The sequence below is a fragment of the Microcebus murinus genome, chromosome 7, assembly GCF_040939455.1.
Source record: "Microcebus murinus isolate Inina chromosome 7, M.murinus_Inina_mat1.0, whole genome shotgun sequence".
Classification (NCBI taxonomy): Eukaryota; Metazoa; Chordata; class Mammalia; order Primates; family Cheirogaleidae; genus Microcebus; species Microcebus murinus.
Genome location: NC_134110.1, coordinates 9,212,899 through 9,229,883, shown reverse-complemented (window position 1 = coordinate 9,229,883; position 16,985 = coordinate 9,212,899). Strand labels below are relative to the sequence as shown.

Genomic DNA, 16,985 nt, shown 5'->3' with positions numbered 1-16,985 from the left:
AAGACAAGGGTAAAGCAAAAACCATCCATCATGCCACCACTCAAAGACAGCTGTTGTTAGCATGTTTTATTTCATACATGTGTTTGTGTTTGCATGTGTATAAAACCATGTACAGTATTTGCACAGTTGACGCCATTCTATATTGGAAGCTTCATAGTCTTGTTTCTTGACTTAACAAATAACTCAACAAGGAACAGCGTTGTGCACACATCTCTGTAGACGTTTCCGGTTATTTGCTCAGAATGGATTCCAAGAAATGGGACCGAAGGGGACCAAAAAGTCTGTGGCTCTCGAGACACAATGCCAAACGTCCTTCCGGAGAGCTGCCACATATTGCAAAACTCTCGCCAGCTCTGGAGACACTTTTCTTTTATCACAGCATATTTCCTCTCGGCACCAGAGGCAGCAGGAGGGGGAGACGTGCAATCGACTGCACGGGCTTGTGGTGTGGATGCAAAAGGAGAGCGGTTGCATGGATGCTCTTCCTTGTGTAGCAATTAACCAAGGACAAATAAGCCATTTCTAACATTTTTTTTTTGCTTGAATGCTTAGAAATTAAATGCATTAATTAGCCTGGGAGGATTCTGAGCTCCCTTTCCCCAGCAACCACTCAAATATTTATTTGACTGTACACATTTGCTTTGTAGGGGTAAAAATCAGCATCTCCCAACTAAACGGTCTCCGTTCCATCTACCATTCTCGAACAGAGAGTTCCTGTCATTTGGAAACAAATGCATAGAGAAGAAACACCGGGGCACAGGAACTAGCAGCTGTTGAGCCCCTGCCATGTGCTAGGCACTATGCCAGGTGATGCCTATATAATAATTTCAATTTGTCATTTCAACCTTGGGAGGGAAATAGTAATATATTCATGGAACAGATGAGGAAACTGAGGTTAGGAGTTTTCCTCTGACCGCAATTACTAAAATACCTAAGTAAAGTTTCCCAATATCTAACAGAAGAACCTAGGTTTATAGTTAGGTGAGTCATCAATGCCCCAAACTATGAAACAGACCATGAGAAAGGACGCACCAATGTTATTCAAGGACACCAGGTTTGGAGTGAGGCATTTGTCACTCTGCCTATGGATGGATGCAAAATACTCCTGGCCCTTCGGCTCAGGATGAGTCACGACAATAGGGAAAAGCAGGACAATCCCTCCAGGAAGTTCTAGTGTGGCAAACAGGCCCAGAGGCGGGAGAGTAGAAGAGACAGAAGCCCTTTGCTTCAGCAACGTGGCGAAAGAGCAGTGGTGGCCATCTTGTGACCATAATCAGGAAGGGGTTCTCTCTCCAACCACAAATATGCAACGGAGAATGAGAAGGAGCAGCCAGTGTACAGTGGGAAAACTAGGGGACAGAGGTGGCCTAGATGTCCAACAAACAAAGTGCACAAAGGAGGGGGAGTGGCCAAGGGTCACAGTTGCTGTGGGCAGGTCAAGACAGCTGAGCACTGAGCGCTGACCAACCACTGCTGAGCAAGTGGAGGCCATGAGTGACCGAGACAAGGACAGGTTTCTGAAGTGGGGGGACTGAATCCCGCTCAGTGGGTTCAAGTGAGAAGGGGACTGAGGAATTGCACTCGGTGAATTTTGCTGCAAAGGGAACAGAAGAGACATGCGTGTGTGCTTGAGGATGCAGAAACTGCATCGTGTGTGTGCTGATGGGCAGGAGTCCACAGAGGGAGAAGTACTGAGGATGAGGAGGAAGGTGGGATCACAAAACTGGAGCCCTGGGAGGAGGCGCAAGGACAGGGGACATTGCAGCTCCTCCAGGCCCGGGAATAAAGTGGAAGCGCAGGGCCCAGTGCGGGGCGGGGGGCAGCAGGAGCTGTGGGCATTCTCTTGTGGTTGCTTCTGTTTTTCTCTGTGGAAAAGGAACTGAGTTTATTAGGCTGAGGGTGGAAATGAGGAGGGGACGCTGGGAAGTGGAAATTGTAGATGGGGTGCGAAATAGTCACCGTGTTGAGTGTGGGAGTGAACAGACTACGGCAGCACAAAGAGGCCCTGGAGGATCCTAATCGTGAGTGCAGCGGGGCTGGTGGGCAGCGCCTGTGTTTCTCAGCAGCCCCGTTCAGCTGCAGGGCACGAGGAGACGGATGAACAGCCAGGATGAACCGGGACAGGGGGACACAGCAAAGCAAGGGAGGCCCAAGGAAACCGGCAGTGCACACAGGGAGGGACCATGATGATGGACCATGGAATTTAAGTTCAGCGGGGAACACAGCAAGGACCAGAGGGTAACAAGAGACAGTTGCGTCAAAGGCTGTAGGAGGGAACTTTAAGGAAGTGAGAGAGCAGGGCGATGGGAAGTGCTTATGGAAACCACCAAGAGTTATAACACAAATATTGCTGGGAAGTGACAGTGAACTTGGACATTTAAATCCTCGGGGAACAAGACAGCATGGCCCAGGGATCCGTAGTTGCCTGAAACAGGCGTGTGTCTCTCTGCTGACAAGAGATCCAAATGTGGGATATTTTCATGAGGAGGGAGAGAGAATGGTCTGGAAATGGAGATAGGGAGCAAAGGTACTGGAATAGGGGAGGGTGAGAGAGAGAACAGCCCCCAGCTAAGACTGCAGGGCAAGTCCCATCCTCAGAGGAGAGGGGGAAGGGAAGGGGAAGGGAGTAGCCAGTGCCATCAGGGGATGCAAGCCTGGGTGACAAGGGAGGTCCCAGGAGACATGGCCTCTCATGGTGACCGACACACAGGATAAAAAGAACAATGAAATTAGTCCTGATTTTGGTGGCAAAGCTGACAGCGCTGGGGAGAAGAGACGTTGGGGAGCCCACCAAGACAGCACTGAGTTCTGGAGCCCCCTCACTCCTCTAGGGGACGGTGCAGGTCGGGACCCGTCCCGTGTGTTATCTGTTTCTCCAGGGAAATGTCAGCTCCATGGTGGGGGGACTTGTATTCTGTTCATCAACGAGCCAGTGAGTAAACAGCTGACTCCTTAAACACTTCTACAATACCGTGAATAAACTGAAAATATACAAACAGAACCTCATATTTATCGGACCCTTACTGTGTGCCAGGGACTATGATGAGCCCTTAAGATACTTTACTACCTCGTCTAATCCTCACGGTGGTCCTGTAAAGTAGGTACTAATAATATTTTAATCTCATAGATTAAACCTAGGTCAGGGCGGTTCAATGACTTTTCTAAAACGGTAGAGATAGTGGTGTGGCCAAGACAAGAAGTCCGTCTACCTTCACAAACATGTGCATGTGTACACTCCTTGGGAGGTCACACTCCTAACAGCCTTTTCCCCTCTTCTTCCATGTTAAGAGAACCCTGGTTTTCGTTCAGGTATTCTAATGTGTTCAGAGAAATTGCACTTCCCCCCCACTCCCCGCCCCATGTACACTCAACTCTAGGGGACAAATCGTAGTTGATTTAGGATGGTCATCTTCATCCAATCCTTCTCACCAGGAAGGCAGGGGTATGCCTCCCAGATGACCACTGGAAAGCCATTCTGGGAGCTCAGAGCAGTGGTGGCCACTGAAATGCAAAGGGAATCCCAGAGATGCCAACCTCACGCCCTGACATCAGTGAGCCATCGAACCAACCCTGGAACCATCTACTTTGACAATTCTTGATCGGCAAATAACAAATATCGTTATGATTCAGAGCCACTGTTACCAACAGCCAAATGCATCCTATACACACACTGCCTCCTAAAAAAGAAATCACACGGGTAAAAAAAAAAATCATCTGATTGATTCAAGTAATCATTCCTTAAGAAGGAAAGGCAAGACAACTTGGTACAGAGGAAGGAACTGTTTGCAACAGTCAGGAGTCCCGGGTCCTGGTCTCAGAGCATCTGACTTTGACCTAAGTCACTTCCTCCTGAGGGCTCAGCTTCCTCAAGCTGGACACGGAGGGCATGCTGGGAGTTCTCTTTCACCCCTTTCGTTTCTAACATTAGATGCTCCGTGATGCCGTGACTCACGCCGCATGCCTTATAATCGTCATCACGCCGCCTTTCAGGGACAAGGCTTCCCTTTTGGGCCCCGCAGAGAGGGGAGGCAGAGGCCCAGGAAAGGATGAAACTTCTTCGGACTATTTTCTGCACATCCCCACAGGGAGGGATGCGTGCCTCTGAGTCAGCAAACCCCCCGCGGCGGGACAGAGACGTACACTCGGCACATTCGCGCAGCCCACGTGGAAAGGAGTATGTTCGCCTTCCGTCTGTTCAGTGGGCCCCATGGGGCATGTCAAAGGCTATTACGTTTCCACATTTCCAGGACCTTCTACCCACACCCCCTCCCTCCTTCCCCGCTAACGTCTGTGACTTTCAAGCTTTCTTCTCTGGAAACTAACGTCAATGCTTTGCAAAGTGAAAATCAGCACATCTGGGCTGGTGCTGCCTAAGATTTATAAATAAAGAAGCATTTCACACCCACTGGCCTACCAAGGGCCATTTTAGCTGTGTGGTCACGAATTCCACTGAGGACCTGAGTGTTCCCTGTCTGACGTGCTTGCTGGGGGAGGGAATCAGCGGGAGTTTTTTGTGCCCCTGCTGCTCTGGTCTGTGCATGGTGACCAATCCTCCCTTGGGACCCCTTTCATGGCCTGAGATGGAGGATAGCAGTGTCGTCCCTCAGCTCTCCAGACAGCCAATTCTGGAATGACAGTCTGTGCCACAGCGATCACCCACCGCAGACCCCTGCAGCTCCCCCTCCTAGTGCAGTCAGCACCTGGCCTTTCAGACCTAGCTGCTGGGGCGTGGATGAAACCACCTTCTCGCCTACAGAGATGAGCTGTCACTGACTCCAGCACCCCGAGGGAGGCCCAGCTACTACTCTACACTTGCATCTTACTGGAGTGACGCATTTTGCAGAAAAGGTTGCTTAAGCTTCTATATGTAATGGGCACCTGGAAAAGTCTTCCAGGGATGAGACAGCAAGGCAAAGGAGAGACAATGGACTCTGACGTCAGATATATATAACCAGTTTCGAATCCTAGATCTGTCACCAAGTAATTTTGACAAGTTACTTCAGAGCCAACATCTTCTCATTTGTTAGATGGTGAAAATAACATTTGCCTTGTTGTTGTTGTTGTTATAAGGTTGTTATAAGGATTGGAAATGCTGTATATAAGACACCCAGTACAAATAGTGGATGCAAGGAAAGAGCTTCTCAAATTATAACTCTTAGTGGTGATGGTGATATAATTATTATAATTTACTTTTAAATTAGGAGAAAAGTAACAGAGGTTATAGCAGGCACTGGGAAATAACTGACTCTTTTAGCATCAATTTGTTTTGTTTCTGTGAAGAAGTCTGTACATGAGAAAAGAAACCTTCCAATTTCATTAATGCAAAGGAACCTACGGTGACAACGGGTGGCAGTGCAGGACAAGGAAAGTACATTAGGAACTGGAGTCCAGCACTCATCGATGATGGTCTCCAAGCAACCCTTCCCCGCCCCACGTAAACAGGGATTGCCACCCTGCTCATCTCACAGAGTCATTTAAAGATCAAATAAGAGTGACCAGGAAAACCACTGGAAATCTGTAAAACACTCTACATGATTTTCCGATGCAACTCCATCTTTTCATGTTGGCCAAGATATGTGCAAATATTCCGACCATTATGGCGAAGACAAGAAGGAAGCCCTTTGGGGATAGTGCTTATCTTACACTTTATAAAGCACAATAAGCAAAAACCCTGACATCCCAGAAGTTCCTACTGGCATGGAGGTTTCCTACCCATGGTTGCACAACAGCATTACTGGGTGCTGTTAAAAAATGCTTATGCATGGGCCTCTCCTGTAGAGATTCTCACTTAGTTATTCTAGAGCAGGGCCTGGATTTTTAACAGCTCCTCAGGTGACTCTATTGGGCAGCTGGGATTGAGAACACTCGTCTAGAGCAGTGGTTCTCAAATGGAAGGGATTTTGCCCCCCAGGGGACATTTAGCACTATCTGAAGATACTGACACTTTTTGGTTGTCACAGCTGTGAGCAGGGTGCTACAGGCATCTTGTGGATAGAGGTCAAGGATGCTGCTAAATATCCTATGATGCACACAACGGCCCCCAGAACAAGGAATTATCCAGCCCAAAATGTCAATAGCACGTGCCGTTGAGAGGGGCCACACAGAAGTCTGGTACAAAAAAAAAAAGTCTGCAATGGACTACACTGCACAAAAATGGCTCAGCAATGTTTCCGGTCCCACCTGCTCTGCAGAACCCTGCCACTTCCCCAGCAAAAGACAAAAGACACAGTCTATTTCCCCTTTCCTTGAAATCGAACAGCTCTTTATGACTCAACAGATAGAAAATGCAAGGAAATAACACTGCTCGATTTGTGAGGCAAGGTCACAAAAGGCTTCTGCTTGTTTTCCTGTCTCAGGATATGCACCTTGGAAATCCTAATGCTACGAGTCTGAAATCCAGCCACCCTGAAGCTGCCATGTCCGAAATAGCGCATGTAGAGTCAGATGGAGATGGAGCGTGCTGCTCTAGAGAAGCCCCAGCCGTCTGCATCCTCCTAGCCTGGGCACCAGACCTGGGTGGGCAGGAGCCTGCCCCACCTTCCAGCTGCTCCGGGCAGTGCCAAGCAGGGCAGAGGCCAGGTGTTTGCCCAGACTGCAGGTTCATGAGCAAAGTAAATGGTGTACGGGTTTGGGTTCTACATGGAATACATGATTGTTTGATATGTAGCAGTAGATAACCAGAATAACGTCCACTGTGATTCTATAAAAGCTCCATATCTAAACCCTCTTGATTGGGCCACAGAAGGCTTGTATACACTTGTACGGGGAATAAGCTATTTATACATTTCCAGTCCACACTGGACCCTGCAACTTCCACCCCCATTCCCAAGATATGCCATTTACTTAAGAACTCTTCCCATTTATTCCTGTTGTATTTTTCCATAGTCTGGAAAATCACATTTTCAAACATGTGCATTAAAAGTCTCGAGTCTTTTTTATTCTTGGTGAAGTTTTCCATGGTGGGAGCAAATATATACATAAATATAGGTGGGCCAATGTAAATAACACATTATTATTCCAATAATTAGTAAATTGATAGTCATAAAATATCTTTTATTTCCAAGTTCTTCCTGGAGCGTGCATATAACTGTGGAGGGGAAAAAAAAAACTCCTGAAAGTCTTTTGGGGCCCTCTTTGAAGGTCCCATTGCCAAGGGAGATAGTCTGTAAGAAAAGTAGACAGGATGTACCAAGACATCCTTGCGCTAACCAAAGTTAGCGCAAATAGGTGAGAAGCTAAAACATCAGAGCTTGCAGTTGGATCAGAGGAGCAGGATGAAAGTTGACAGAGCACCTACTGTGTGCTGAGCCTGAGCTGGCAGTTAACATGGGCAATTTCATTCCATTCTCCCAACAACTCCGGGAGGTAAGAACCATCTCTGTTACCCTGACTTTTCTCTCTCTTTTTAACTATCTCCTCTCCCTCTCTCTTTTCTTTCCCAACTTTGTCCAGTAACATTAGGAACAACCAGCCAAAGTCATTGTGTTCATTAGTTTGACAAAAATGTTTGAAGGTACTGCGTAATGGCTTGCCTACCATAAGCGTTTGATTAGGAGTATCCAGCGGGGTGTTTTATGTATCTTTATCGCCACATCACACCATGGACTATCAGTGTTCTCTTTAGTACAGGAAACAGAGTCAAAAATGTCTTTAAATGTAACCACATTATTAGAAAGCTAATTTCGGAAACCCAAACCAATTCAGAAAACTCATCATCAAAATTCTGCTCCTCTAGAACCACTCCCAGCACCAAGATCACTGGGGTGAGGGATCATCTTAAACTATAGACCTCATCCTACAATTCCTTCCTCAAAGGCTTTCCATAGCTTCCCATTAAACAGCTCTCTATTGCCTGTGGAATTAAGTCCACACTCCTAAACCTGGCAATCGGTGTATGGTCTGTTAAGGGAGCCCTTATCTTTCCTTCCATTCTAAAGACTTCATGATCTAAACAATATAAATAAAAACAACTGATACAAATCAAACACAAAAAGGAATATATGAAAACTCCTAGTGGTGGATTTCACCATCATGAGTATTAACTGAGCTCATATTTTGGGCCAAAGGCATGACCCTCCAGGACACAGAGTAGCTTCTCCTTTCAGGAACTGACACTCTGAATTCAGGTCTAAAGAAAAAGTGGCTCATAAATCAAATGTTCAGCTAGAATTTGCATATAAAACAATTGAGGGGTGATCTTTCATGACAGCAGAGTAACACATCCATCTCTGAGCTGTTATGAAAATTCAACTCACAATTTATTCTTATGACTTTGCCCCATCTGACACTGCTCCATGCCTTCCACAGAGCTGGCATAGACACCAAGCCCCAGGGGGCAACTGCTGGGTTCTAAAGCACTGTCTGAAGCGTAGAACTCCCCAAGTCTTTCACTGCAGATGGCAAGAAATACGAAAGCCAGGAAAATACATGCCAAGTGACTAGACCCTTCCAAGAAATCAAAATTCTGCAGGCAACACATGGAATTCTGGCCTGAAAGTGGAGCCTTCTTTCTTTCGATAGGCACAAAGGTAGGGAATAGCCCACAGTTTCAGGAAGGAGGGATTATTTTTACAATTACGAAAAAACCTTAATGCCAATTGATCAAATGCAGACAGAGAAGGATGCTGTTGGTGTGTCTTACATGCTGCCAACATTGTCATCCTAGCTGCAGGGAAACAGGCCCTGAGATACCAACAATTCAATGTCATTTGAAAGAACAAATGGCTTGCTGTGCCAGGTATCTCTGAACTTTCTACCTTAACACTCATTTCTTTGGGTGACTTTTTTTTTTTTTACATATGCCCAGAAAGTGCTTAAATATCACCTGAAAGGAGATCGAAAGAAACGTGGCCTCATTGATTAACCACCTAAAATGGTGAAATCTCAGAAGGAAGACTTCAGATTGGCCCAGAGTTACATAACCATTAAATAGTAGAGCAGGTGCAAAAACAAATCCCCGAACTCTCCCCGACCACCACCCAACCTCAGATTCTATCCCTTGCCCTGTCTTCATTTCCTCCTTTTGTGAATAAAAGTGATAAGATCACATGTTGCATTGCGCAACTATAATATGCTCTTTGTATATTTATTTGTGTGTGTGTGACCTCTATTTCTATGGTTAGAATAAAACTCACTAAGTGCCAGGACTTTGTCTTCTTGTATTGCTTAAACCAGAGGAGTACCAGGCACATGGTAATGTCCAATATTTTTTTTTAAAAAAAGAAGAGATGAAGCATTTAATTAACAAATGTATGCATTCTCTTTGTCTTGAGGGAGACCAACCTCTGGATACTAAGCAAGGCTGAGACTTCAATGCCAACAACATGCTCACAGACCTTTTTCTTCTCCAGGTGAGACAGTTCTAGATGAGGGACCCACTAAAACACAATGCTCAAGAGAAGCAAATTTGCATTCTTCTAAAAGCTCTGAAAAGTGGCACCATGGCACCCAGATATTTTTGTCACCTGGGCAAGGGACAAGTCTTTTATTTTCTGAACTGATTCATTCATTTCCAGGAAGAAAATAACAAAATATCTTATGATTTGAGACTTGAATTTCAGGGTGGAGAATTCTCTTGAATTCTTTTCCTAGACATCAAGTGGGAGCCATGCCTAGACATATCACTTTCAGAGAGTTTCTTTTTTAAAACAGAGAAGAAGGAGAAAGAGGGAAAGAACTGAGTTAGCACTCAAACGCAAAGGGCCTTTGCACCAGCTAGGGTAGGGTAAGCTTGACCTTAAAAGTGTGCAATAAAAAAAAAAAAATTGGCTGAAAGAAATTTGCAATGTCACCTGAGAAAATCAGTTTCTGAATTTGGGTGGCTCATCATTAACAAGCAATCAGTCGAGTAATAACAACAACCATAATCAGCAATAATAATAACTAAGATTTCTTGAGCACCTATTATGTGCAGACACTGTTACAGCCAAGTTAAATGCATTAAACATATTTAATCCTCACACACACACACAAAAACCCCTATTAAGTTGCTACCATTATTATCTCCATTTTGCAGACAAGGCAGCTAAGGCACAGAGAAGCTGAGCAACTTTCCAGAAATCACCCTACTGAGAATTGCCACAGCAAGAATTGAATCCTAAGCACTGGCTCCAGGGTCATGTTGCTCCATCATCTCACGCCAACTGTAACTCACTGCACACACCAGAAGGGAGAACGTCAGAATACAAAGTAACAAGAACTAATAGTTGTGTGGGTGGCGCTGGGTACTGGTTGCTTTGCTTGCATTACCTCATTTAATCCTCATGACAATGCATCACTACTCTTATTCCACAGATGGAAAAACTGAGCATTAGAAGAGTCATTCATTGAACCATGCCAAGGTCACTAGCTGATAAATGATACACCCAGTTGCCAAAGCCTAGAGCTCAGTCTCCAGTGCTCACAGCACATTCACCGCGCCGAGCTCCCTTTCTGCTGGAAGCAATCTGTGGTGTTCCAAACAATCTACGGGGTGCTCGATGACACAGATGCCCGTGCCATGGCATGACTTCCTTTCCGCAGACCAGGCATGACAGAGAGGCAGTGTGGTGACATGGTGACGCAGAATGAGCACAGACTTTGGGCTCGGCACTTACTAGATGCGTGACCTTAGAAAAACTCTCTGAATCTGCTGCCTCGTGTTTACACCCGAGGATAAAAATCATCTCCATGGTGACTCTGAAGGTTGTGAGAGCATGTGGAAATTCTGGCCTCAAGAGAGCCTCGGATCATCCACTTCGCTGGAAACACTTAGACACCCACTTTCTTGACCACAAAGAGGGTCCCCCGAGTGCACAGGAAGTCCTTCTCTGACAGATGGTCTGCCTGCCCCCCTGGGGCTGAGTCATAGCATCTTCTTGGCAAACTGAAAGCGAAATTGCACAAATGCAAGCTCTCCGGTTCAGAACCACGTTCCCTCAGCTCCCAGCGTTTGTCCCGGGAGCCAGCAGGAGCCACAGCCATACTGCAGCTCTGTTAATGAGGTTGCCGGGCACCGCGGTGCCAGCGAGACCAGCAGGGCATGAAATCATTACTGACATTGCCAATTTGGACTAACAGGGACCCAGGGTTTCAGTTGGGGAAACCACAAAACAAATTAATGTCTTGGAAATGTTTAGATCAGCTGGGGCTAGTCTTGTTTTGTTTTGGGTTTTTGTTTGCTGCTTTCTTTGTTTTTGTCCTTTAAGAAAAAAAATCTACTGTTTATACTTAAAGGCAGCTAGCAGAATTTTTTTCACTATAAAAAAGAACTGTATTAAATTTCTGTTGGTGTTTAAAAACTCTGAGTGAAATCCTAGCTTCTCAAGTCGTTTCTTCTGCTTGTATGCACTCAGTCTCCTTGAGTTCCCTAATGGTCCTATCTAACACAGTTCTCATTATTTTAAATGGCCCTTTAGTTAAGCACAAATGTGTAAAACCATTTTTAAAAGCTCCCAGGGACAATTCTTTATGCAGATGTTTTCTTTATTTTATATTCCAATCTTATTTATAGTGGTTCTAAACCAAGGGTCAGCAAACTACAGCCCGCAGGCTAACTCCGGACCCCTGACTGTTTTTGTAAATAAAGTTTAATTGGAACAGAATCACGCCCATTTATTTACATGTTGTCAGTGGCTGCCATTATGCTACAATGGCAGAGTTGAGCTGTGACACAGACCTTCTGGGTCAGCGATGTCTAAAATATTTACTACCTGAACCTTTACAGAAATGTTTGCTAACTCTTGTTCTAAAGCCAGTATTGGAGGACCAGAATCACACAAGGTATTTCATAGTGCTTATCCCTACAGTAACTAAATAATTCTGTTTGTTAAAGCCTGCTTGTCCAGCTATATGTACATTCTCAGAGAGGCAAGGATTCTTTTCTTCCTAGGGCCTGAGCATAGAGACTAACATGGTAGACCAATAATAAATATTTGTTGAATGAATGAGCTAAGTTACTAGATTGATTTTTAACTCTTGAATGCCAAAGCATGTCTTGATCCCAAAGGAGAATTTGACTCACTAATTAGTTCTCAACAATTGCATGTTTGCTGCACGCAGGCTCTTAATTTAGAGAGTGGATATGTTTTGCAGGATATTTGGCGACCAAGATAAACCCTTGACTATATGATGGTGACTCACTTCAACATCACACCATTTGTGCCCATCCTCTCTCTAACTTCACAAAATCCTCTCTGCCTCCAGCCCAGATAGTTGGTGCTTGGCTCTGATGGTGCTAATATCATAACTGATTTGCAAGCTGGTCCTCTATCCATCTGTGCTTCTCTGCATGGTTTCCAACAGCCTGCAGGGGCTCCACTGGGATGCTCAAGCCCACCCTTCATCCCCAAGGCACCTGGGCATTCAGCCCACTAACACTTGTATACAAGAGAAACCAGGAGAAGATACTATAAGATTCAGGAAAGACACAGAGAAAAGTACCAAGTGGCTGAGACCTCTAGCTTGCCACTCCCAAAATATATTTGTCATTTGGACACGGAAGATGGTTTAACCAGAAGAAGAGAGAAATCTGACTCTAATGGAGGAAACAAAATTTGGAAAACCAACTAAGAGCTCAGACATCAAACAGACCTGGATAAGAAGAATCTAAGCTCTGATGCTCACTAGCTGTATAAACTTAAGCCAATCAATTGATTTCTCTGAGATAAAAATACCTTAATAGTAAAATGGGTACACTGATATATTTTTTTTCTTTTCTTTTTTTTTTTTTTTTACATGTTCCTATGGATTCTGATACACTGATATATTTAAAGTGCCCAACAGTGACAGCTACAATATAAATTTTACTTCTCCTTCCCTTTCCCATATTTTCAGTGCCACAAAGAGAATGAGTGTTGGAAAGTTCCACTTACCGAGCATTCCTTTCTTGGAACTGGACAGACACATGTCCTTCTCCGCACTGGGTAGGGCGAAACTCACCACGAACACCTCCACCCCATCGGCCATCAGGGCCAGACCCAAGACAAAAAAGAGCGTCCACTGGAAGCGGCCATGGCCACACTCCTCCATGATGGTCTCGTACTGGTGGGCCAGCTGCTCCTCGTCTTCCATCCTCTCAGCCATCAGGTCTGCCTGGCCTGGAAAGCCATCCGCCCTGGGGGGCGCCATCTTGGTCTGCTTGGTCTTGACATCGTCTGGGTGAGGGATGCCCTGGTACTCGCCCTCATAGATCTCGTCTTCCTCGTCGTGGCCTTCTGTGACATCACTCTGCGCATCTTCTTCCGGGTTGGACTCATTGCCGCGGTAATAGCCGTCAGTGGGGGCATAGCCCTCGTAATTGTCCTGGTACTTGTAGTCATCCATTCCTTGGTGCCGGGACTGCCTGGTTGCCTCTCGAGCTATATCCCTTGCTCCGTGGTAGAGGTTTGGGCTATTTCGGTAACCATCATTCATTGTGGCTTTTAAATGGAGAAAGTATGTCCATGTGACTTCTTGGGTGAAACTCACACCTGTTTTCTCCTCCTTTGTCTCTCCAATCAACCAGATTCGTGCAAAGGCAACCTAAGTATCCTTTGGCATGGGCTATCTATTGAAAGTCTTTGGAAAGTTTCAAACTCCGGTCTGGTCTCCTTCAGAGACCCAGGGGTGCCGTGTTGGGAGGTGTTGATTAGAAATGGATCCAGCTGTTTTTCTTGACAAGGCGTGAGCGGGACTTGGCAGCTCGCTCGAGGTCAGATTTGTGCCGCCACTGAAGGTTATCCCCTGAGAGTGGAGAGGAGGGAAAGAGAAGAAATGTTACAAAAGGCTGACACTCTCTTAAAACAGTCTCAGAATTAAATCAAATGTATTTGTTAATGCCGACGCTTCGTGTGTAGGTAGAGGAAATCTTGATTTCATGTTCACAGTCATATCAACAGAATGAGGTCGAATCAGTGAGACTGAAGGAACGGTGGCCAGAGAGGCCCTTTGAAGCTCTAGGGAACCCATGAAAGGGATCAGATCTTACCCAAGCATGCAGTATAAAGTGGCCAAGGGATTTTCAATGCAAGACAGTTTTGTGTTATGAATTACCTATTGGAATTTTATCAAGCCTTTGACAACAGTGGAGGCTTATTACAGCTCCGTTTCTGTTATGGAAATGCCAGCTTTTCTACCTTTGTGATGGAGTGGCTGTACAATTTTACAGCTAGAAATGTATGGCAAAGAAATATCCAGGACCATTTTCCCTGAGGCCCGGCTTACTTCTGAGACTCAGCACTGTAGTTCAAAGGCTACTGACCCTGCATGTGGCTCAAACAGGCAGGGACAAGGGGCTGAAGACCCAGAGCCGGATAGTGTGGATCTGAAACTTGATGCCACTGAATAGTGGCTGTGCGACCATGCACACGCCTGTCCCAGCCCCCATTTTCTCGTGCATAAGATGAGGAGAGCAACAGCACTTAACTCACAAGGTTGTGCTAAAGTGCTTAGAATAGTGCCTGGCCTGCGTGGTAAATACCACTTAAGCCTTGACATTTCATTGCTTATTTTTTTCCCCCTGGTTTTTAATTCTGGAAACCAGGAGACAGTGTTGTCTAGAGCCAGGGCCCTGACCTATATCCTAATTCCAATCACTGCGTCCCTCCGTTGACTCCTGCACCTACGGGACTGTCATCCTGTCCTGATCACCTTCCTACAAGGTTTGGAGCCACCATTTCATGGTGCCTACTGTGTACCAGAAAATGTGCTCAGTGTATCACATCCCTCATCCTTCATTCTCACAAGAATAAAAAAAGAAATAAAAGTGTTTGTATCTTCACCTTAGAGATAAGGAACTACGGTCAGAGTGGGTGAGTGACATGATCGAGGTCACAGCACCAGGACTCAACCCAAAGGTCCACTGGTCCCAAAGCCAGTTCTTTCTATGGCCCTCATGCTTGCATGTGCTGTTCTGAGGGACCGTCACATTAGGTCACCTGGGGGTCTTTAAAAATACAGATTCGCAGAGCATGCAGAAGGGCTGGTCAAGCTCAGAAATGTGAGTTTGCACACAACTTCCCAAGTGGCTCTGAGGGCCTTCAGGGATAGAGCCCAGCCCCCCAGACCTCCCACTCCCCCCAAATCTCCCCAGCTGCCAGAATCCCTGATAGGTACAGTGCTCAGAGCCCCACACCTTAGGGCTGCCAGAGATCCACTCCCCAGCTCAATACACCTGCCAACAGTAACCTTTACAGGTCCCTTGTGGCACCTGAAAGCCATTGTCTTTTCACTGCACTCGGCAGATGTCACCTCTCAATAGACCGGACACATTTGTCCATGCCACACCTGCTGGACTCCCCAACCCCACCCTCTGCCTGCCCACAGCCCATCCCTGGGCCCTCTGCCCCACACCTGCCACCAGGCCTCCACACCCTCAGCCCTGGACAGACTCACACTTTATGACTCAGCTGACTCAAACAACATAATGCATTTCCCTCTGGGAGGAGGCCAGAGACTGGTGGCTCTCCATTTTTTCAGGGTAGGCCAGAACCACTTGGACCATGGGATGCTCCATAGAAATGCAAACCCTAGAACTCCTCCCTAAAGACACAGAGCCTGCAGAGGAGGGGTAGGGCCTGGAAATCTGCATTTTCCACAAACCACACAGGGAATCCAGAAACTGCACTTTGAAAAACCATGCCATAGCAGCTAGCAAGAAATATTTACTAAGAACCGATTCCCACTCTATCCCCTCAGATTTTTCACCATCTCCAGTAAATAAATTTATATTAGACCATGTTGGCTTGAACCATGTCAGATTAATATTCTAAATCCATTTTTATTGCATCCATTTAGGGACCACCGGAGGAATATAAATCACATGTAAACTGCACAAAAGTTTGCAGAGTGCCATGAAAACAGAGAAAGGGTGCCAACTGCCTGAGAGCTGGTGTGTTATTTCCATCCTGGGGCCCTACAAAAATGTCACGACCCAGAAACGATAGATTTACAATTCTAGAAGCACATGTGGGAAACACCACTCGGGACAAAGCTTCTGGGACTTGCTTTGCGGAGAGAAGCAGACCTTCGTCCAAACGAAATCCCCTCACTGGATTCGTCAAAAGAACCACTGTGAGTGGCCAGTGCAGAGGAAGGATGAGGAATCACTGTCCAGTGATTTTGTATTTCGACGTTATCGGCTGAATTGTGTCCCCGTAGCATGAAGGTCTGTTGAAGCCCTAACCTGTAGCACCCCAGAAGGCGACTGTTGGGTCCGGAGCCGAGAGGGAGACGCACGAAGCCTCAGGTGTAGCAAAATGCTGTTTGTTTGAGCATCTGGGTGCAGATGGGGGAAGCCGAGAAAAGCATCCACACCAGGGGAGGGGAGAGCTTTGGGTTTTATAGAGGGTTTTTCCGGGGGGAGTGAGCAACCGGGCCAGAACAGCCGCTGTAATAAATTATTTTTGAAACAACCAGTTCCTGGGAGCCCTGTGGGGAGGGATAGGCCTGTCCTTATGAGGAGGGATGAGGAAAGTAAGTTCCCTCTTGCGTTCTGCTCATCTCCCGAGGGGCCTGGCCAAGGCTGCCTGCCTAGTACACCCCTAGGAAGGGGAGCGTGGTGGGTTTTATGGGAGGTTTGGATGGAAGTTTGGGGAGGGTGAATTCTTTAAGCCTAACAGTGACCTTATCTGGAAATAGGGTCTTTACAGAGGTGATCAAGTTCAGATGAGGTCATTAGGGTGGGTCCTAACCCAATACGACTGGTGTCCTCATCAAAAGGAGAAATCTGGACACAGAGGCAGACACGCACAGAGGGATGAGATGTGCAGACCGGGGAAGATGCCATCTGCAAGCCCGGGGCTGCCAGAAGCTAAGAGAGGGACCTGGAACAGATTCTGCCTTGCAAGTCTCAGAGGCATCAGCCCTGGGGACACTGTGATTTTGCACGTCTAAGCTCCAGAACTGTGAAATGACAAATATCTGCGGCTTAAGCCACCCAGCTTGCAGTACTTTCTTGCAGCAGCTCCAGGAAACTAATACAGTCAACAAGCTTGGCTTTTATCAACCATCAAACCCCCACAGTGCAA

General features: G+C 46.3%; 1 protein-coding gene across 8 annotated transcripts in view; it reads right to left on the bottom strand.

Annotated features, from left to right (window-relative positions):
- Nucleotides 1-16,985, bottom strand: part of SV2B (synaptic vesicle glycoprotein 2B) — a 158,273-nt gene that overhangs the window by 49,603 nt on the left and 91,685 nt on the right. For all 8 annotated transcript variants that reach the window (XM_076004784.1, XM_020289073.2, XM_020289072.2 and 5 more), the window contains exon 2: nt 12,852-13,701. In XM_076004784.1, the coding sequence (XP_075860899.1) occupies nt 12,852-13,392 (541 nt within the window). In that variant the 5' untranslated portion in view covers nt 13,393-13,701. The remainder of the gene's footprint in view (nt 1-12,851; nt 13,702-16,985) is intronic.